Here is a 23,719-nt window from a genome sequence, read left to right on the forward strand (position 1 = left end):
GTAAGCACATGACTGTGGAAATACACTGTCCTAGGAGGGTTATGAAAGGCTTGCAGGAGGAACTGATATCTGAGCTGAGGCAGGACAATTAAGTGCTAGCCAAGTAAAGAAGATGGAGATAAAGGGGAGAGAAAGGACATTAGTGGTTTCAGGCACATCATGGATTAAAACCTAGAAAACAAGAAGAGAGCCCTCTGTGTTTGGCAACTGTCAATATTCTGTTTGGCTGGAGCAGAATAAAAGGGAAAAATGAATCTAGGGGAAATAGTAGAGAGTAGAGCAATAGAGCAATAGGTTGAGGCTCAAAAGATTAGCAAGTTTCTGATTATAAAAGATTTTTTTGTGTTAAGTCCACAAACAATAAGTGCTGGAGAGGGTGTGGAGAAAAGGAAACTCTCCTACACTGTTGGTGGGAATGTGGTTTGGTGCAGCCATTATGGAAAGAAGTACGGAGATTCCTCAGAAAACTAAAAATAGACTTACCATATGATCCAGCTATCCCATGCCTGGGCATATATCTGGAGGGAACTCTAATCCGAAAAGATACATGCACTCATTCACAGCAGCACTATATACAGTAGCCAAGATATGGCAGCAACCTAAATGTTGACAGATGACTAGGTAAAGAAGTTGTGGTATATATACAATGGAATACAACTCAGCCATAAAGAAGAATAAAATAATGCCATTTGGAGCAACATGGATGGACCTAGAGATTATCATTCTAATGAAGTAAGCTAGAAAGAGAAAGAAAAGTACCATATGATATCACTTATATGTGGAACCTTAAAAAAGGGAAAAAAGAGGGCACTATAATGAACTCATTTACAAAACAGAAACAGATTTGCAGACATAGTAAACAATCTTATGGTTACTGGGGGAATGGGAGTGGAAAGGGATAAATTTGAGAGTTTGAGACTTGCAAATGTTAGCCGCTATGTAGAAAAATAGATTTTAAAAACAAATTTCTTCTGTATAGCACAGGGAACTATATTCAATATGTTGTAATAAGCTTTAATGAAAAAGAATATGAAAACAAATATATGTATGTATATGCATGGCTGAGACATTGTGCTGTACACCAGAAATTGATACATTGTAACTGACTACTTCAGTTAAATCAAAGAAACAAATAAATAAAAGCAATTGCTTCAAGTTAAAAAAAAAAAGATTTTTTTTGTGTTATAATAAGCAGTTATGGGCCTTCTCAGCAGGTTTGGAGCAAGAAAGTGACATGATGTGAGTTGTATTTTTTAAAAAGATTGTTCAATCCAGTGTGGAGAACGGGTTAGAACAGTGCAAAATCAGAGGCAGTGCAACATATTAAAGGGCTTTCACAATAATCTGTGCAAAGGGTGCTGGTGATCTGTACTGAGGAAATAGCTGTGGGGCTGGAAGGAAGGAAGTGGATTCAGAGTTATTAAGGAAGTGGAATTAACTAGACTGGATCATAGGTTAGATATGAAAAAAGAGTACAGGATAATCCTCGGTTGTTGGATTGTCAGATCCATGATAATGCCACTTACTGAGAGTGGAAATACAGGAAACAAAGCAGTCTGGGGAGAAGAGCGTGGGAGGCAGTGGTGATTTGGGGGCACATGTTTGGGTTCTCTTAGATACATTTAAGTGGACATGTTCAACAGGCAGTTGGTCTAGGTCTCGGGACTATGGTCTTGGCTAAAGATTTAGATTTGGGAGAGTGAGAAAGGGTCCTAAAACTTCCTATTCTAACCCCTTAATTTTTACAAGTGAGGAAGTTAAGGTTTAATGTAGAAAGTGCCGTATCCATCTTTGCAGGGGAGGGGGTAAGAATTAGGATGTGAATCTGAGGCTCCTAATGAGCCAGTTGTTTTCCATGCAGCGGAATCCAAATTCTCCAGCTGAACAGTGAGGGTTCTCTTGATAACGGTTAATAATAGTAATGGTAATTCACCAACTTTTATTGATTTTCTACTGTGTTGTTTGCCAGGTACGCAGTGCAGTGCCTGCAGTGATGACAAGATAGATCTTGTCCTTACCTCATGGACTTTTTATGGAGTTTAGTGCAAAGGCAGGCATTAAATGATAAAATTATGGCAGGAGTGCATGGTGCTTGAAGTCAGTTCTGGGAGTTATGCCTTGGGGTAGGGTGAAGCACTGCTTTCTTTGAAACTGACACAAATGTGTATTAAATGGATAGAGCTATTTGGAGGCTGGTAGGAGATGAGCTTGAAGTATGATCCCTGGGAATTCTGTTAATGATAGAGAACCCTTTAGTGGAAAGCTCAGTTAGGGGTTGATAGTTTGGGGTAACATATCACCTCTTTCTAGGAGCTACCCTAATCTGTTGGCTAGAATGGTGGAAATGTGCACCCTGCCCTCCACTAGCTCTTTCCAACAGACTGCTCCATTTCTAGGAGTATTGGGCATGGTATGTTGCAATTGAAAACACGAACATGTAGGGGACAGGAACAACAGAATATAATAAAAAATATATTTAAGATATTTAAGAATTTTGCATTGTCATTGTAATATCTTTTGCTGCATAACAAATTTCCCCAAATTTCAGCGTCTTAAAACGACGAACATTTATTATGGTTTCTGTGAATCCAAAATCTGAGTGTGGCTTACCTTGGTGCCTCTGACTCAAGTCTCATGAGATTATGAACAAGGCGTTAGTAAGGCCTGCAGTCATCTCAAGGCTTGGACTGTGGCTGGAGGATCTGCTTCCAAGCTCACTCACATGGTACTTGGCAGGCCTCGGTCCCTCCCTCTGTGGCTGACCCCACAGGGCTGCCTTACCTCGTAACAGCTGGCTTTCCCTAGGGCTAGCAATCCAAGAGAGAGCACCCATTTAGAAGGCACACTTTTTTAGGACCTTATTTTAAAAGAGACCTTCCATTAGTTCTGCCATTTCATTTATTGGAAACTGATTACCAGAAACAGACTCACAGACATAGAAAACAAACTTAACAGGGGAGGAAGAGGGTGAGAAGGAGTATTTGCAGATACTAACTAATATGTATAAAGTACATAAACAGCAAGTTTATACTATATAGTGCAGGGAGCTATATTCAGTATCTTGTAACCAATAATGAAAAAGAATATGAAAACAAATACACGTATGTTCATGTATGACTAAAGCATGCTGTACACTAGAAACTGACACATTGTAAACTGACTGTATTTCAATAAAAATATGTATATACAAGAAAAAAAAAAAGAAAAAGACTGCTGTTGAGCTGTGGGGAGGGCAAGAGTTTTAACATGCTGTTAGCGGATATCCTAAGTGAGGAGGCCCACCAAAGTGTAGGTCCTTGCCTCTGGATGTGAAGGATTTTGCAGCATAGATGAGGGAAAAAGTGGAAAAATTGCTTTATTTCTCAAAAGAGGAAAAGGAAGGAAAGCACTCGAGCAGGGAGAAGGTAAGAAAAGTGCTCGAGACGGGAGCTTTCAGCCAAGATGGCTGGTAGTGATGCAGAAAAAAAAAAAGTGGGGCGGGAGAAGGGACGTGCCCCACCAAGTGTGGGTTCTTGGCTTCGTGCAGGAAAGAATTCAAGAGCGAGCCACAGTTGGGTGAAGGTAAATTTATTTAGAGGGATACATACTGCATAGAGTGTAGGCCGTTTCAGAAGGCAAGAGAAAGGCCACTAGGTGTGGGGGTTGGGTGCTCAGGTTAAAGTAAAAGTAGATACTGTGAATGAAAAATAACTGCAAACCATATCGGTAAACAAAGATTGCTGAAACCATCAAGTCATCAGCGGCTGCTGCCACCCCCAGTGAAGACAAGCCTGCAGCCTCCCTGCAATGGTGCACTCTGAGGGGACTCAGAATAAGAAAGGACAGGATACTGGCCCTAGATAGCTGGATGCTTGTCAAAGGAATGAGTTCAGTGAGCCCAAATGTTTGCTTCCTCCCATTCGTAGAAAAGCGCTAAATTCTTTAACTTGAGATGTCTGATTTTCTTCAGGTAACAAATCATCTTTTAATGTTCTGACTACCTGGTCTTTGTTGTAAAACTCCTATATATCCTAGCTCCTCCCCACCTCTTTGGAGCAGTCCCTAAGAGCGATCTGAGAGGCTGTCATCCTGGGCTCAAAGGGATTCAAGTTCTCAGAAATGTCCGCCAAATAAAACATAACCCTCAACTTTTAGGCTGTGCATTTATTTCAGTCGGCCGCTCCACAGACAGAGTGCTGGCTGACTCCGAAGAGGAGGGTGCCCCGAGGGCACGTTGTGCCAGTTTTTATGGGCTTGGTAGCTACATATGCTAACAAGTGGGAGGGCCATTCCAGTTACCCTGAGGAAAGGGCTGGGATTCCCAGGAATTGGGCCACCAGCCACAGTTTGACCTTTTATGGTTAGCATTGGAACTGTCATGGCACCTGTGGGCATGTTATTTACTCTGCTAATACATTACAGCTCAAGGGCTACTAGAAGTCACATCTCCGACCAGCTTGAGCCTCAAGGCCTACCAAGAGTTGAATCTTTTTTTGGTGTTAATTGCTGTCATTCCTTGAATGGCTGTGCCCTGCCCCCTTCCCTCCTGTCTCAGTATTATCTCTCTTTTAGAGATGGAAGAGGAAAAAAGCATAAACATTAAAGCCTCTTAAGGATACAGTGGTTGAGATAGAGTTTAAATCCTATAGAGCTCTAGGAAAACAGTTTAGCAGTTCCTATGAAAATTAAAACTGATGCTGAGGTTTCAGTGAATGATGAAGTTATAATGTATAATAACATTTAAAGTTTTAAAATTTGGTGCATCACTTCGGGAGCGGTGGGCCCAGCATTTATCCTTTGATTTTCTCCCCAAGTTTGCGGTTACTTCTTATTAGCAAAAAAATTTCTCCTAAGATCCAGAAGTAGTTCTGAAGTTATCAGACCAACGTTTAGAGAGGAAGGCTTAACTTCTTTAGCCTTTCATATGATAGCCTTTCACATCTACCTTCCTGTTCAGTTCTATTTCAATTTTGGCAAGGCATGACTTCAGGTTATTGTTAATTCCCTTTTTTCCTTTGGGAGAATCTAAGTTTTTGGTCAGGTTTTAACTTGCATACTTTAGCTCTCTTCTTTTTTATATTCTTAATTATAATTCTGCATAAAATAGTTTGTGTGCCAATAGAAGCAGTCAGATACACAAACTTAATTTAAGGAGGAGAGTAGCTTGTGGTTTCTGCATTTTTTTTTCCGTATAATTAGTTTTCTTTGAATATTTTGTGGTTAACAGGCATAACTGTTTTAAGGTGTTTTACCATGATGGAAATTTATTCTAACATAGGCATTTTATTTACTTCTCAAAGGACTTTCTTCAGGAGATACCATACCTTTAATGCAAGAAAGTACACTACCTGCAGCCCCACATGCTGCTCGTGATGAAGAGTCTGCAGAAGTAAATGCCAATGATCAGCTAGAAGCCCCGAAGCTAGTTCTCCAATCACTGTTCTCACTTATAAGAGGTGAAGTTGAGGAGTTGGATTCAAGAGCACTTCCCCTTTGCCTTCATCAGGTACCATGTTAAACCCTTCACTTTCAGCCTCACTAAAATCCTGGGACCAATATTTGTAATAATCTAAAATTCAGTTCTCTGTAATTGATTCTACCCAATATGTCATTGGTGGGCCCAGGAGCAGCTGACCCTGGATCAGTGGCTGGGGGAAATTTGGTATATCACCAAATTTGGTGGCCACCCATTGGCCTTGGATAATCAATCTATAGTTCAAATAGTTGCTGAATTCTTTTATTTAGTGAATAAGCCATGTACAAGTAAGAGTCATTGTAGCAAGTACTTAGTAAGTACCAATAAGGTGACAAAACTAAGCTAGACACTGGGGAAACAGATTACCTAACAGAGCAAATCCCTGAGAGGCACTGTGGAACAGCAGAAGCAGTTATGTTGATAATTATAGAAGTCTCTATAAAGTGTTAGAGTAGATACGTGTTTAAGGAGCAGTGAAAACACAAAGCGTGTAATTAACTTTGTCCTGTGGACATTAAGGGAAAAGAAGTGACATTTGAGTTGGGTTTTGCAGGATGTATAGGCTCTCACTAGATGAGCAAAGTGAGCTGGTACGGAGAGAGGTCAGCCTCTGCAAAGGCATGGCTGGCACACTGTTGGAGATTCAGGGGGAAAAGAGACAGGAATTAAGATTGGATAGTTGGATAGTTTGTGACATAGAGGCCTGTGTTTAGGGGCTGGGAACTTTTAATTATGGGAGTGCCAGAATTTGAATTTTAGAAAAATAACTCTTCTGGTGACTAAGAGGATGAATTAGAAGGTGGAGAGCCTGGAGACTGGAAGGCTTTTAGGATAGTGATGAGGAAGCTTTTTTACACAAGAGCTAATTCTGAAAAGGTTAAGATATTCATGAGCTGCATTTTATTTTCTTTTAAAATCAAAATAATTGGTGTATGGGAATGGAAAAAGCCTCGCTTTTTATTTCACTCACTCCTGTTTCATTTAACTTTTCTAATGAGCAGTGGATAATTTTTAATTTTTAAAAAGAAAAAAAGCTTTTGTACCAAGGCAGGAAAACGTATATTCTTACAGATTTGTTTTACCTCCTTGGTGGGCTTGAAGAATGCCTGTGAGAAAATGTGTGCTACTTTTTGACCTCTATCTGGTATGTTACTAACATATGTAGTATATGTCACCATAGTTGAGAACACCAGTACCAAGGCAGCCTTCTAATCTTTCAGTTTTCCTTAAATTTGTACAGTGGATTGAGTTTGTAAAGTGTATTCACACTTTTGTTATTTCATTCTCCAAACAATTTAGACAGATACTATCATCATCCTTATAAATGGGGCAATGGAGACTCCTTCAGAAAGCAGGTTCCTTATAATTCTAGAGCTAGAATTTGTTAATTCCCATTCAGTGCTTCTGTTTTGGGGACAACTTGGGGGAAATTTGAATATGGGCTATATATTAAATACTGTTATTGCATCAGTGTCTAATTTTTGGAGATTGATAATGGAATTGAAGTCATGTAGGAGAGTATCCTCATTCTTGGGAGACACATGTGCAAGTAGTATGTAGGAGTAAAGTGACATAATTCCTGCAACTCAAGATATTTCAGTGGGAAAAAATAGAGGGAAAGACAGAGAAAGGAAATTTGGCAAAACATGAACAATTGACGAACTGCCAAAAGGTATATAGCTGTTGATTTTACTATTCTTTGAACTCTTCTGTAGAATTTCAGTAAAAAATTGGGGAAGAGGCACTTGGAGGAAAGATGGAAATAGCAAATGTTGTCAGATCTTTTCAAGCAGTTTTATGTCACTGGGCTATTGTTAAAGTTAAGAAGAATGTTCTTTTCTACTGATAGGCAGTCCTACAACTGAAGCAGATTCTAGTAGAAAATCATATTTTTAGGCAGGAAATGGTAACAGTCTTGATCAGATGAAGATTATTTGATTTTTTTATGTCTCAAAGTAAAATTCCACCCTTATCTCCCAGGAACATGTCAGTTTGCTGAGTCCCATAGGTTATGCTTATTAAATATCTCAGCAATCTCTCCTCTCCTGGCAAAGGAGCTTAAAGAGTCTAGTGGTAGTTTAAAAGTATGGCCTTTGACTCTACCACTAACAAGCTAAGTGGCTTTCAGTTTCTTCTTCTATGAAGTTGTAGAGGACTTAGTGAAATAATGCACATAAAAGCACTTAACGTAGTACTTGGTACACAGTAAAAGCCAAATAACTGTTAAGCATTATAAATGTATTTCTGTCACTCAGTCAAACACTGCTTGTTGGAAAGAGATGCTGAAGCCTGCAGTAAACTGAGACGTTAGGGCAACAAGAGTCAGCTGACGGCTGCCTTCCTCAGCCCAAGAATACAAAATATCCTGGCGCCTTCCAAGGGAGTCACAAATCAGGGAGAAGTGGAGTAACATTTTATTCATTAATCAGTAATTCCCAGCATCTCATACTCTGCTTTTCATTTGGATTTGTCAGTTGTTGACATTTAACCAAGTTTTCGTATCCCGTCCCCACTCCCAAACGTTTATTTTCCACTGAAACATTTAAAAGTAATGTTCAGGCATATCACTGCACATAAATTGCCAAGAACAGTGACACTCTCCTACATAGCCTACAATGCCATTATCAACCCCAAGAAATGAGACATTGGTTTAATAATATTTAATATACTGCCTGTATTAGTTTCCCTCAAGTTTTTCCACAAATGTTCTTTATAATTAAGTTTTCCCCTAATCCAGAATTCAGTGAAGGAGTGCACATTGCATTTGGTTGTGAATATTCTTTAGTCTGTGGTAATCCAGAACAATCCTCTACCTTTTGTTTTGTTTGATTGTTTTTACTTTCATAACATTGACACTTATGAAGAGCCCAAGAATTCTTGTAAAATGTCCCATAATTAGTTTCTGATTATTTCTTCATAATTTGATTCAGGTTAAAATGTATTGGGTAAGAACTATACTTACATAACATTTCCTACTCAGTTCTCTCTTGAACTCACTCCAGTCTGGCTTTTGTGCCAATTGCTCTACGAAAAAACTGCATTGTAAACGCAGGCAGTGACCTCCATGTTGCATACTTGTGCAAGTCTAGTGATCAGTCCTCAGTTTTCATCTTACTGGAGGTATTAGAAGCTCTGACAAATTGATCACATACATGTTTTGCAGCATTTTCTTTATTTGCCTTTTAGGACCCCTCACTTCTGGCGTTTATATCTTACTTCACTAGTCATGCCTTCTCTGGCTCATTTGTTCCTCCAAATTTTTACTAATTTTTAATCATTGGAATGCTTCAGGATTCAGTTCTTAGCTAAGACTCCAGAGGAATGTTGTGCACATTGCAAACTTAAGATGTCCAAACTCAAACCTTGATTTTTCTCCGAAAACTATTGCTTTCCTAGTATTCCCCCTTCGGTTAAATGGCAACTCCACCCCTCCGGTTGCTGGGACCAAATACTTTAAAGGCATCCTTCACTTTTCCTGGCATTCAAATCCAATCAGCAAGTCCTGCTGACCGACTTCAATGTATTTATCCAGATTCTAACTCCTTACTTCCTTCTTTGCCACCATCTCAGTACAAGGCACCATCAAATCTCACCTGGATTCTTGCAGTCTACTGCTTGTAGAAACTTCCCTGCTTTACCCTTACTTCCATTTAGTTTTCTTTCCTCTACACAGCAGTCATTGTGATCTAGATAAATGTATCAGATCATGTCACTTCTCTGGTCAAAGCCATGTACTGATTCTCTTCTTATCCAGAGTAAAATCCAAAATCCTTGGCCTGCAAGACCCTACATAATCTGGCTCTGTTACCTCTTAGATCTTAATTCCTAAAACTCTCCTCCTTACTCACTCCTTTCCAGGTACACTGGCCTCCTAGCAGTTTCTCAGATTTACCAAGGATATTCCTACCTCAGGGCCTGTGGTATTTCCTTTCCCTTCTTTCTCAGGAAGCTGCTGGATGATGTCCTCCACCAAAACAAGGGAGTAAACCAAGGACCAGGAAGATGTGAGATATAGGAAATTGGGGCTACCCAGGAGATAGGTGAAGAGAGATTCTAAGATGGCAGCTTTGTACCAAGAAGGACAGAGTGATTCTGTTTAGAGCAGATTGGAAGGGTCTTGGGAGAAACCTTTATATCATTTTCCAGTTTGCTGTGTCTGAATGTATTGAAAGAAGATTTAGACTCTTGGTGGAGTAGAGTTGTATAATGACAAGAACATGGAAAACTATACCAAAAAAACCCAAACCACTCCAGGGAAAACAAAAGATTTTCAGGAAAGAAAAAATAACAAGAATTTACTACATGGCTTGATTCATAATAAGGAAAACATTAAATATTTATCTACCTATTACTATAATATAACAATATGGAGTAGATAAGTCTGTGAGGGAAAGTGTGTGTAGTGTATGTTTGTAGGGTTTGTGTGGAAGAGGAGCAAAGGACTCAATCCTCATCTTCTAAAACTGAAAAATTAAGAAATAGCAAACATAAACATAATGTTTAGGGATACAGAGGGAAAAAAAAAAACAGATAAAAGAAATCTAAGTGCTCCAGAAGAAAGGAGAATAGGACAAGAAGGGTAGGGCTTTCAGCGGGGAGGGTGGAGGTAATTAGATTTTACTTATTTTTTTTTTTTAGAGGCAGTACTGGGGACTGAACCCAGGACCTCGTGCATGCTAGGCATGCACTCTACCACTTGAGCTATACCCTTCCCCAAGAAGGATAGGGCTTTCTTAACACACCTTAAAGAACTCTTTGACTCCTTAAACCATATGCATGTGTAACTTTGATAAAAATAAGAGCTAAAAGACGACATTTATAATCCAAGCATTAGTGAAGAATAGCATCTAGGTTAAGGTGGTAACAGTGGAAATGGAGTGGGATGAATTTGAAATCTTCTTGATGGACGATAGTAAAAAGGGGATGGAAAAGAAGTCAGAGAGAAATGACTCTAAGATACCCAGTTGGGAGGAATGGTAGTACCATTAACAGAAATAAGGAAGTAGAGATGGAGAGTTAATTTGGCGACAGTTATTATTTAAGTGTATAACTGAAGTCATAAACTTGGAAGCATTTCATACAGAAGTGAGAAGAAAAACATTAAGTGCTGTACTCTGTACTCGGTGAGCTTATCCCAAAACTAGTCTCGGACTCAGGCAGATAATGGCTCCACTGGGATCCTTGAAGCCACTCTGTGAGACATTGGCCAAAAAACAACACCTTCCTAATTCCCTTTTTTTGTTCCCTGGTAGGTTAAAAAAAAAAAGCCTGAAACCAGGATCACCTTAAAACTGTTGCTTGCTCTCCCAAAGTGATTTTCAACTAACTTCTTCACATGATTCTACTCTGCATCTTGCACTGCTGGTCCAGAGTCAGACTCAAAAACCATATAAGACACTTACTGCTGTGTGCTGGGCGCTGTGCTAGACACATTCCCTCACTTAATCCTTACAGCAGCCCTATCACTTAGAGTGGTAGATATTATTGTTCCTGTTCTACAGATAACGAAGCTGAGGCTTGAGACGTGAAATGACAAGTCAAAGGTCTTACAGCTGATAGTGGCAAAGCTTTGGCTAGAATACAGTCCGATTATTCACCTCCAAACCTCACGTTTTTTCTGCTCTACCAGACTACCTTCCAGATTTAGACATATGGGGCATCAAAAAAAAAAAAAATCTAGAGTTGCCCGGGGTAAGTGTTTATATGGGAAATGGCCTGTGTATTTATTTTTCAAGCTGCCTTTCACCTGGAAATGCCTTTTACTTTTAAGGTAGTGAGTTTTATGACTGTCTTTATAGCTGCACTTACAGTACTAGAACTGTCACAGAAATCTGAAAGCTAATTGATTTCACTGAAAATTTACAAAGAAGTGATTGAGTCCGTCTATATTGCTGTATTGCTCCTGGAAGAATATTAGATACATAGAATAAATTTTAAGCTAGGAAATATTTTTCTTTTAAAGTATTCTTTTTTCCACTGTGAAACTTGAGGAAAAACATTCCTTTTGCTGCTAGCTTAGAGGTTTGACAAGTGCTTTATTGCTCTTTACATTGGCACCTACCTGGAAAATTGGAGATAGTGATCTATAAACAGAGTACCTTTTCCACTAGAGACTTAGTAAAAATCAGTGAAAACTGAAAGAGTAAAGCACTAATAAAATATTATGAATATGAGAAGAGTCAATTTATGCAAATATTTCTCAATGAATACTTCGGTTTTGTTGTTCTATTTATAGAATGCTGTATCTAAATAAAAGACCCTGAAGTTTTTAGAATCAAAGAATTTTTAAATTTAAAGGTGACACAGTATGAATCTCCTAAGTGATAAGCCTCAGCCGGGACCAGATCTTGAGTCTCTGGACCCCACTTCCTCCTCCCCACCACCCCATCCAGTGCCCCTTACACTGTACAGCACTTTATATATATTCCAAACATCATTGCTGAACTATTAGTACTTAGTCCAGCATTTTCTGAAATATCAAAAGAGAATGAAAAGTCAGCATCCCATAGGGTAGTTTGTGAAATAGGTATGAAATGAATGAGTTTTAAGATCTCATATGATATATATTTCAACTTTTTAATTTTTGATAAAGTCATTCACTTATGTTATACCTTTATAAAACTCAATAGCGTTTCCCTCATTATTCAGAGTTCTTAGTTCTAAGCTCTAATGAAACAGTGATGTTTGCTTTAACTTGAAATAGAATAAGAATAAAATTATACAAGGACCAAAGAATGTCTATTTGCTTTGCTTATGATAAGTGACTTCAGAAATGTGTCCTGTGCCTACAGTCAGATTCTTTTCTGAACTAGTGACTGTAGTTAAATAAGAGTTTTCTTAGTTTGATATCAAAGACTTTGAAAGTTTCAAGGTCTTGATTTCTTCCAAATTTGTCTTTTCATCCAAATGTTAATTTAATTTCCTCTGTTTTTTATTTCTTTTTAACAGATAGCAGAGTCCTATTTCGAGGAGGAGGACTGTATCCTTTTCTTAATTACAAGAAGAAATTCATAGAACTCTTAGAGAACTGCTAATTTTTTTTAAAAAAAAACTGAAATTTACATACAATGCAGTGTATAATCTGTTGTTTTCACTGGTTTTTAGTAGCTGTATCCACCCATGTAACCACCTCGGAAAGCAACATGTAGGGAATTTGGCACTCCAGAAAATTGTCTAGAACCACCCAATTTGACCCATGAACAAGCCCTAATTTTACCAAAATCTAAATATTTGTGTGTTTAGGAGGGGAGAAAAAACATGTTGCCAAAAAGTATAATTTAAAAATCCATTGTATTTTTTTTCTTTTGAATTAAACAGAAGTACAAGCCAAGTAATATTCATATGGCAGAGCCTGTCAGGCATATTATGCATAGCAAATCTCGGTACTGTCTTATTACAGCTGTGTATCTGCAAAGGGAAGAGTGAGTTCTTCACTAGCAATAAACAGAATGAATGTCATGTGAGGCTGCATGTTAGCTTTTGTATAGAAAAGATTTCTTCCCTTAGTTTTTTAATCTCTCTCTTTTAAAATTGTTTTTCTTTTTGGAGGATGACCCAATATAAACTCTCTAGAAAGAATGTATCCTTCGTATCTCTGTTTCCCCATTTCTGTGATTTCTTTTTCCTCCTGACCTTGCTGACTTTCACCACATCTCTGAGCAGACTGAAGAATAAGTAGTTATCATCCTGAACCCTATCAAGAAATCTATGGTAGCAACTTGAGATAATGGCAGTTCATTACTAAGCAAGTAGGAAATCAAATTCTGATGGAAATGAAGCTAGAACTTTTTTTTTCCTAACCAGATGAGTGCAGATCAGCATCAGCATCCCTGGAAGCTTCTTATTTAATGTTTTTGTTTGTTTGTTTTTTGTTTTTTAATTGGAGGTACTGGGGATTGAATCCAGGACCTCGTGCATGCTAACTAAGCACACGCTCTCCACTGAGGAGGTATACCCTCCCCTCCCTGGAGCTTCTTAGAAATGCAAATTCGTGGGCCTTAGAATGAGAGCTTCTCAGTATCAGACCCATCAGTCAGTATTTTAGCAAGATTTTCATATAATTTTTAGGTTCAGTAAAGTTTGAGAAACATTTATATACTTTTAAGTTAAGGGCAGAGGAAAATGGAATTGACTCTGCTTCTCCTTGGCCTATTTTATAATGCCTGGCATATCTTTAAGACTGCAAGTGAGAGAGAGAACTGAACCTCTGAGTGATCATGGGAAGGACAAAAAGCTAAACAGTGAGTACCTTCTTTCTAGGTCAAAATTTCAGAACATGGCCCAAAGGAAGGTAGACAGTTGGACAGTTTATCACAACCTCATATGATGCTAAATGTGTGGTACAGATGGAGAAGGCAGAAGTTTATACGAAAATCTACCAAAAAAGTGGAATCACATAATTACGAAAATCACTGTGGCAAGTTAATTTTTTTTTTGAAGCATTCAGTGAGAAATAAGTTAAGGATCATGGGGAGTTGGAATCAGAAACAAACATTTGACTAGAGGGTAACATAGTTGCTTGACAGAAAGTAGTTTAAGGAGAGAAAAAAAGCGGAGGGGAGGAAATGCTTAGATTCCAGGATTCCATATGGGTCCTATTTCCAATTAAATTATGTTTAATTGACTCTGCTAGAGATATATTAGCAAGCAGGCATTCCTTCAGCATTAAGATACCTTTTTGTTTTTACTGTTTGCTGATAAAATAGAACCCAAGTATGTACTGCATGACATGCTACATTAAAATCTACCTACTTCAAAACCAAGAAACCTTTCTTACGCTTTGTTTAAATTAAAAAATATTTAGAGTCCTCTTATTTTTTGGTAAGCTTCAAATTTCTCAATTTATATAGGACATTCTTCATTAGTCTGGATTCCCATTTTCCTCAAATTTTCTACTCAGATGAGAAAGCAATGAAATTCATTCAGCTTGAACGACTGTATCATGAGCAACTGCTTGCAAATCTTTCTGCCATTCAAGAACAGTGGGGTGAGTACAGACTAACATTGGTTGTGGACTTGTCAATAATCTAACAAATTGCTAAATAGAAAGTTAACATATTTGACCTGGTTTTGTAAGTCAGGAAATGTTTCTACAGTCAAGTTAATGTTAAAAAGAAAGTAGCATTTTTACCACAAGTTTATGTCATTGTGAGAAAATTTTTCTCTTTGTATTTTGCTCGTCGTATGAGTGCCAGAGAAAGAACACTTGCAACTATTTGCATTGCTTCTGATCCCTTTGTGTGCCCTACTGGCTCATATAGTTTCTGGGATAATATTTACTTATCCTGAAAAATAATCACTTAGCTATTTCTAACTGTGTTAACCTTGGGGTTGAGAGATACATTTGCATGATTTTAGTCAATGGTACCAGTTAACTATTTTTTTCTCCTCTAAATATGTTTTGTAATAGCCAGTAACTGAAAAATATTTTAAATTTAGAAACAAAATGGAAAACTGTACAACCACATACAGTTACATCTTTGAGGAATTCAGACAAAGGATTTAATGGTGAAGATTTTGAACGGCTTGCTAAGTTTTGTACAACACATCAAGAGTAAGTACATCAGTGGGAGAATGTAGCTCAAGTGGTAGAGCACATGCTTAGCATGCACAAGGTCATGGGTTCAATCCCCAGTACCTCCTCTAAAAGTAAACAAATTGAATTACCTCCCCTCCCTCCAAAATAAATATATAAATAAAAATTTAAATAAAGAGTAAGTACACCAGTATTCGTTTACAATGAGTGGGAATAGAATATTGAAGCATTGTAGCATTGAATATTTGAAACACAAAATTCATTTCTTTATCTATTTTGTTAAAAGTTTCAACTGGAGAAATTGAAACTGATAAAATAATTAGATTCCTTTCTCAGCTTTTATCTCAGTTTCTTATTAGCAGAAGACCTACTTTACATGAATTCAAAGCACATTCTAATTAGAAATTTTTAAATATAACTTCTAATTTTGATAACTTTTTGGTTAAGAGATTAGGTGAATCAGATGGAAAATTTGTGTTAGTGTTTTTTATTATAATTGTTTTTCAGTGTATTTTTTTTAGTGTTTGTATACTGTAGTAAAAAACATGTTTTTAAGAGTAGTCTAATACTTCAAAGCAAATGCACTGTGGTCTTTAAACCAAAATACTGTAGAAGGAACACTACATTTATCAGATAATTTTAAATTGTTTGATTTTTATCAAAGAGTTGGATTTTTAAAACTAAATATAGTAAAAATAAAGCACTTAAATATTTATCTTTTTAATTCATTCTTTGAAGACTCAGAATTCTGAGGATGAGGGGACACGGTAGTGATTAAACTGGTGGAGATTTCTGGGATATACAGCATGAGTAGAGGCTGAAGGACTTCGTTCTGTTGATAAGTTTTTCTCCTTTTCCTTCAGAATCGCAAAGGGTAAACTAAAAACTATTTGTTAATAATGAATCAGACCCAAGTAGTAGTTGCTTAGTTCATACAGCAGATAGACAGTTGCTTTTGGATCTGGTTATTTTGGAGACCAGCCTTTGAAGAATGATTCTAAATTCAGAAGTGATGCTCATTCAGCCCTAGTGGTGACAGTTTTGTGTTAGTCAGTTTGAACCTTTGAAACAGTATTTTTATGGATTCTGCATTAAAACCTAATTTCTTAGCGTATTAATAGATTAACTTTCAACTTTGTCGAGTTTAATGTAATTTTTTATAATAGGTAAAGGGGATTATTTTCTGTCAAAGTGTTCAGTATAGACATTTTTTTCTGCCCTTCCCATGGAACTAATAATTTTTTAATGTGTTACAAATGTTTTAATTATTTAAAAACAAATATTTATTGACATAATATGAGCATGCCTTTTTCTTTACTTTTCTTTTTTTCTCTTTTTAAATATAAGGCAGCTTGCCAACATGTAATTTGAAAACTGGTCTTCAGTCGCTTTGCTTCATATCAGTAGAGAGTTTCTGGCTAAAGAACAGTGGGTAGTATAGTAAACAATACCAAAAATTTTTATGTTTTAAGTTTGATAATTCCCCCAAATTATACTTCTAAAATTATATATATTTAATATAAAAACATTTTTGAGTTATACATTAAATAAGTACACAAGTTTGATGAATTTTTACATGTACATATATGTGTATGTAACTACCACTCTGACCAAGATATGGAGCAGTCCAGCCCCTCAGAAAGCTCCCTCATTTGTGTACAAAATCAGTACCCATCCCCCAAAGGAACTACTGTCTGAGTTCTATAAGAATGTATTTGCCTTTCTGTAATTTCATACAAAATCCAATCACATAGAATGTCGATTTTTGTATCCAGCTTCTTTTGCCCATATTTATGTTTGTGTTACATGTTGTTACATGTAATGGTAATTTGCTCTGTTTTATTCCCATGTGGTTTCATTATATGACTCTGTAGTAATTTATTTACCCATTATATTGTTAGTAGACATTTGAATTGTTTATGGATTTTGAATATTATGAATAAAATGGCTGTGAACATTTTTGTGTATGCTTTTTGGTGAATATATGCGTTCTTTTATCTTGGGTATTCCCTAAAATATATTTAAAGATTACTTTTTTTTGTTATCTATTTCTATGGATAATGCCAATTAAATTATCTTCCACCATAATCTATTTTTAGACTATAATGACGTAAACTGAAAATTTAAAAATATATATGTAAAATGCTCTTTAAATACATTATTAGCAAAGGTTAACTTTTTTTTTTCCTGGATCTCAGCATTTGTAACTTCTTTGAGGGTTTTCAGTAGTTATTGGCCATCTAAGGAGATTAACACATGATATAGCTGCACTTTGAACTATGTGAACTAGTGGTAATGTTTCAGCAGTGGAAATGTTCTATGCTAATATTAGAATCCAGAGAAGCTGTATTTTTTTTTAAACAGTCATTTCAGTGACATTTGCTTTGAAGCATATTGCTGCTGTAATTTTTTTTAATTCTTTTTTTCTCTCTTTTCCTACAGTCCCCTTTTATCCAAACATAAGGTAAGAGGTTGTTTTCTTGGAAAATATTTATAGGAAAAATGTTGTGTCATGTTTGTTGTATGGACTATTTTAGAAAACAGAAACCTCTTCAGATTATTTTCAGCTTTTGAATTTAATGCAACAATTTCCCCCAAAGTTTTTTTTTTTTTCTTTTTAAAAAACTTTTTAGATAGCAGCTGTACAAAAGTCCCTGGGAAGGAAATGCTTTACACAGTTAATAGTGTCTGAAGATCCAAAGGAAAGAGGAGCTACAGCCAAAGAGCCGGGTATGTTTTTAAAGAGGGATATAAGAATGCCTGCCTCTTACAATATTTAACAAGTGTTAACATCTGAATTGCTGTGAAGGAATTTTTTTGCATATACCTCTCCTAGCAAAAATAGCAAAGTAAGAGTTTTTTACATTGTGTAACTCTTTTTAGATATCTAGTAGTAGAAATTATACAACCTAAATTTTTATAGAAACAAAATTATTTCATGTTTTCGGTAGATGGTGGTTATATGTATCTAACAGAATATGACAAGATTGTACAAATAAGCTCTGAAATAGAAATTGGTTTTAGTGTATTCAGCATCTTTTTCTATTTAAAAACCAACAATTATTGTAAAGACTTTACCAGAAATTTGTTCTGAAAATCTAGTTATTATCAAGATAAGCTCTGTATCTTAATAATTTATCTATAGTAATTAATTTTCTTTCTTTTTTGTTAACTAACATATAGTATACTTTAATTTGTATATATACATTTCTAAAGCATTTATGATATATCACTTTGTGTCTTGTGTCACAAGTTAAAGATTTTTAGAAACCTTTTTTCTTGTAGTAGTAATGTATGTTCATTATAAAAACATTAGAAAATAAAGTTCAATAAATATGTTTAAGGGTGTTTATCTGTCATTGTGTATGATTTTAGTACTAACTGGTATTCCTGGGTTTATGTTCCTGGGCCTGAGAGCCCTGGTAGTAAACAGGCGGCATCAGGTGTTTTGACTGAATTGTCTGAAGAGATAAGATGCCTTCAATTTCACTTTGCTTTTTTTCTTTGCAGTCTTTGTTTCTCCACGGGCCTCCTACCCACTCCCTAATCTTACTTTATTTCCTTGTATGAGGCAAATTTGAGTTGCTTTAGGTTAATCCTATTATACATTCTCTTTTTCCTGCCTCTTTTTTCCCGTTATTTTTATACTGGAAATCAGAGTGCAATGAGCCTCATAAAAATCTTAAAAGAGGGAAAAAATCACAAAATAGTTACTTAGTTTGGGCGTGAATATGTCTCTGTGATGTGCACGTTGGAAAGAATGCTTTCACGAGCTGATTGTTGAGTCTGACACAACTAGCTTGGCACTGCTTCTAACTTGGCCTCTGCTGCGAGAGATACGTGGCACAGATAGGGAAACTGAGATACCAGTTTAGGCCACTTGCTTGGTGCTTTGATTTAGAACTAGAACCTGGGTCTGTCTCTGGTTTCTTATTCTTATTGAATTGCAGCGCATACTTCTCCTAAGTAAGTTGTATGGATTGTCAGTGACTTCCACAATGCAGACATTTCACTAATAACCATTTTAAGGGGAGGGTGCGGACTAAATTCTGGAAAAAGAAATCTTGCTAAGTCTGATAAAATAATATCTTTTAAGGAAAAATGTCAAATCTCTCAGAAATGTAAGAAAGTGGGAAAATATGGAAATATTACTTTAAATGATTTATATTAAATATATAGTTCTAGTGTTGTACATGTTCTACAGTGTAGATTTTCTCTTTTCTTTCTCTCTACATTTCTTGGTCTTAACTCCTAATGTGTAAATTTTTTGGGTGTGTAGCGGTTAAAGACATTGTTTCTGGAACCATACTTGTCTGGTTTAAATCCCGGCTCTACTACTTAAAGTTGTGTGACCTTAGGCAAGTTGCCTAACTTCTCTGTCCCTTCTTTTCCTCAGCTCCAAAAGGTGGACACTAATAGTTCTTACCTCATAGAATTCTTATGAGTATTAAATTAGTAATTTCGTTAAAGTTTAGAACAGTACTCGGCACAAGATAAGAACTCAGTATGTGCTCACTGCCGTCATTAGTCTCCACCATTTCCCTCATGTTATCGCTACTCCTACTACTGATACTCCATTAACGTTGTCCATGTGTTATTTATCACTACTTTTCTAATTAGTCTGCCATTATTAAAGTCTTCAAGTAATTTACATAGTATTTTCTATTTTCAAAATATGTTTTATGTATATTATTCATCTGTTCCTCTTACCCAATAAAGTAGGCTAAATCATTTTAAGAAACTCAAGGAAGGGAAGTGACATATTCAGAAACAGAACTAGTTAGAACTCAAAGCTAAACTGTAGTTTTCTAACCCTGAAGCCCATGCATTTTTATTAATTTATGTTTTAATTAATTTTTATTAAGTAATGTTTTACATGTAAAAGTAATATATTACATGCATACATTATAACAAATGATTTTTAAAAATGAAGACCTGTGAACCTTATACCCAATTAAGGACTGAATTATTGTCAGTTCTGTTACAACCACCTTTGTGCTCCTCTCTATCCCATCATCTGCTTTCGTTCCACCCCTGAGGTAGCCGTTATCCTGAGTTTTATATTTATAATGTTCTTCCCATTTTTCATCAACTTCACAACTGTATATCATGGAAGTACAATTTCCATGCAGTAAAATGTACCCAATTTAAGTGTATATTTGAAGAGTTTTGACAACTGTATACCTCCATGTAACTATTAATCTCAGTCAAGATATGGAGCATATTCATCACTCCAAAACCTTCCTCCCAGTCATCTTACACTCAGTCTCCCCCACCTCTGGTCCCAGGAAACCCAGTGCTTTTGTTATCATCAATGGGTTTTCTGAGAGTCATCCATATAGTATATATCATGAGTCCATTCCTTTTTATTGCTGAGTAGTATTCCACTTTTTGACTATACCACAATTTGCTTATCAATATGCCTACTGATAGACATTTGGGTTGTTTCCAAGTTGGGGCAATCCTGAATAAAACAGCTAGGAAGTTTTTTTGTAGATACATATTTTCATTTCTCTTGAGTAAAGAATCACTGAGTCAGGGAAGGTAAATGTTTACCTTTATAAGAAATTGTCAGTTTTCCAATGCAGTTACACCATTTTATATGCCATCAGCAATATATGAGAATTCCATTCGCTCTACATCCTTGCTGACATTTAATGTTGTCAGTCTTTTTTATTTTAGTCATTTTAGTGGATATGAATGTCACTGTGATTTTAACTTGCCTATCATTGATGACTGGGTGTGTACATTTTTTAGTTTTAAATTAACCTCTATAGAAGCTGTACTGATTTATTAACAGTATTTCACGTAACACTGTTTCAAATGTAGTTTAAGTATTTTTTTTTCAAAATTTAAGTATAAATTTTTATAGTGCAGATTTCTTTTTCAAACCTGATACCTCTCAAATGTTTGTACCTAATGATGTTTAGTGAGATACTCAGAGGCATAAAAAATACGTTAACTTATGAATGCTTTAGTCTCGTATCATGAATTACATGGGAAATTTTCCCCTGAAGAGAATTGATCGGGGAATGGGTGATGAGAGAGTAACTCAAGGGCATATGCATTTGCAGAGCATGTGTTGGAACTGCGGTTAAGTCTAACTTCTCATTTTAGAACTACCTCATTAATTTGGTATTTATTAAGTATCTTGATGCTCTCAGCTGTTATTTCCATTTTTATTTCATCAGAATAGTTTTTTTTTCTTTTTTTCTTAAGTCAATGCAATAAGGATTAATAAACTTACCTCATTAGAGCTTTGGGTTCAGGAGAGACAGTTAACAGAAATTCATGTTAATATTAACAGGAACATTGACAATAAGCTTTATACTGTGGTACATACTTGTAGAAAATTCAGAAAATATTTTTGTTCAAACGTAATGGATCAAACATTTACCTCCACCTTTTCTTGGAACACTATTAAAATGTCAGAAAGGGATCCTTAAAGGCAGAAAGCCAGAGGGGCAGAACTGGCAGGGAAACAGCAGCAGATGTGACATCCAGGAAATTTTGGAAGCTGGAAAGCAGATGGACAAGTGGCAACTGGCTTAACATACCAGAGGAAGCTGAAAACTAAGTGTCTACAGGGAGAGTGTTGATTTCTGCCTGGAAAGGTTTGGAATTTGGAAGTACCAAGGGTACCTCTTAATTTATGGGTTTAGGGTTGGGCTGAAAGACTATATATAAGGAGCATTTAGACCTTTATATTCCCTATCAAGCAGGAGGCCCTACTGGAAGCTGGACACAATACAGCAGTGCCTTCAAAATTGTGAGAGAAAATGATTTCTAACCTAGAAAACCAAAGTTTTAGTCAAGAGAAGGAATAAAGACTTTCAGATGTGAACAGTCTTAAAATGTTTACCTTCCATGTGCCTTTTCTTAGGAAATGTTCTACTAAGAGAGAATAAACAAAGAGGAAGGCCTGGGGTTCAGGGAAAACAATGTTTCCAAAACAGAGCCAAAAAGAATTCCTAAGATCACTGGAAAGGGAAATTCCAGGGCAAAACCTGTGTAGCAGGCCTGGAGAGGAGCTCCAGGTCAGGGACTCAAGAAGGATATGTTTTAAAACTGATAGATTTTCTTTTGATATATGTACCATAGTTGTACATCTGTCAGAGTTTGAAGATGCATAGGTAAAGAATTTTTTTTTAATGGAGTAATGCAGTTATCAGCACCAAGGAGAGCAAAGCATAAATGAGAAAGAAAACGGTGTCATAGTACACAGTGTGGGTCAGTTGTGAGTAGTATTTACAAAGCCCTGGTAATCTAAACACCTCAGTATTGATTTGCCCCGGAATTGTGTTGAATTGTAATGGGAGCTGGAGGAAGGGAAAGAAAACATCACTGGGGAGAGGGGAAGAATTGAAAGAACTGAGAGAACTAATTCTCTTCTTCCATAGTAGCAAGTCAGTAGGTGATCTCTAAAACTGAAAAGTCAATAAATAACAATATAGGTCTTATCTAGGAATGGTAAATATGAGGGGAAACAGCTAAAAGAATTGAAAAGTGGCTGCCCCTAGAGAGCAGGAACAGACAGGGGAGGTTAAGACAGAGGACTATTTTTCATTACCTGTGAAGACAGATTTTAGCTTTTCCTCCAAAGCATAACTTGAGACAACAAATTGTAAAATAGCATATGTCATATTTGATTTGGAGAATAAATATGTATTAAATATATAACTTAGATTTTATGTGGCATCAAACATAAACTACAGCCACTCTCCTGATCCAGTTTGGAACTCTTGCCCTTTGTATCTTAAATTACTACTATTTTTTTTTCATATTTGTATTGTTTCTAATAGTGGAATGAAGCAACTGTTTTCAGGCTAGTATTTTATAATACATTGTACCAATGCATAGTCTTTATTACACATCACTTAAATGGTATCTTGCTTTATTAGAAACATTACTTTAAACAATTGTATTTTGCCTAGTAACTGTAGTCAGTTACCTTACTTTCTACTCATATAATGGCATCTCAGGCTGATTCGCTAACTTTTCAGTTACTTAATAGCTATTAGTCTCATTTTGATTCTTTGTGATATAGTCCCATTCAATTCCAAACTTTACCTTAACACTTACATCTCATTTTATTCAAAGCTCTTCTCTGTTCACCAGCTCTCTGCAGGGGCAAGGAGCATGGTCCGCTTGCTGTTGAAGTTAGATTAGTGCATATGACTGAATCCAGACTACAGGCACATGTGGTGGCTCTAGCAGGACCAGCTGAGGAGGGGCTTACTTCAAAGTCACTCTCCTAAATATTTACAGTCCTTTAGGTAACTGATCCTTAGCTAGAGACAGCACATCCCATTCCTCTGATGTGGGGGCCTCTCTGCCCTGTGTTTATGCTGTTTATTCTCTGAATTCTGTAGATGTGTTTTGAGGGCCATCTTCTGATCCTTTGGGTACTGGGAATCTTTGGAAGAGTGTTTGGTCCCTTTTCCATCTGGTTGTGGCCCCTCTTTGCTCTGACCTCCATCTTAACAGAAGGGCACACTGGCAAGGTTGGTGTCTGAAGCAGACAACCTAATGGGGAGTAAAATGTCCATGTGTTTTTGTGTAGTCTTCAAACTGAGTGATTCTTCGGGGTGGGAAGAGAGAAGGAATGCTGTACTCTCCCAAAAATTGGCCTCTTTTTCCTTGTCATCTTCTTTTTTTTTTTAATGGAGGTACTTAGGATTAAACCTAGTACCTTGTCTAATCATGTGCTCTACCACTGAACTATACCC

The 23,719-nt window shown here is 36.5% G+C and overlaps 1 protein-coding gene across 2 annotated transcripts in view; it reads left to right on the top strand.

Annotated features, from left to right (window-relative positions):
- Positions 1 to 23,719, top strand: part of CNST (consortin, connexin sorting protein) — a 70,324-nt gene that overhangs the window by 28,914 nt on the left and 17,691 nt on the right. For both annotated transcript variants that reach the window (XM_006198814.4, XM_072948631.1), the window contains 6 exons: positions 5,280 to 5,485; positions 12,404 to 12,434; positions 14,355 to 14,441; positions 14,894 to 15,008; positions 17,433 to 17,454; positions 17,624 to 17,720. In XM_006198814.4, coding sequence (XP_006198876.1) covers positions 5,280 to 5,485; positions 12,404 to 12,434; positions 14,355 to 14,441; positions 14,894 to 15,008; positions 17,433 to 17,454; positions 17,624 to 17,720 — 558 coding nt within the window. The remainder of the gene's footprint in view (positions 1 to 5,279; positions 5,486 to 12,403; positions 12,435 to 14,354; positions 14,442 to 14,893; positions 15,009 to 17,432; positions 17,455 to 17,623; positions 17,721 to 23,719) is intronic.

Source organism: Vicugna pacos, chromosome 23, assembly GCF_048564905.1.
Source record: "Vicugna pacos chromosome 23, VicPac4, whole genome shotgun sequence".
Taxonomy (NCBI): Eukaryota; Metazoa; Chordata; class Mammalia; order Artiodactyla; family Camelidae; genus Vicugna; species Vicugna pacos.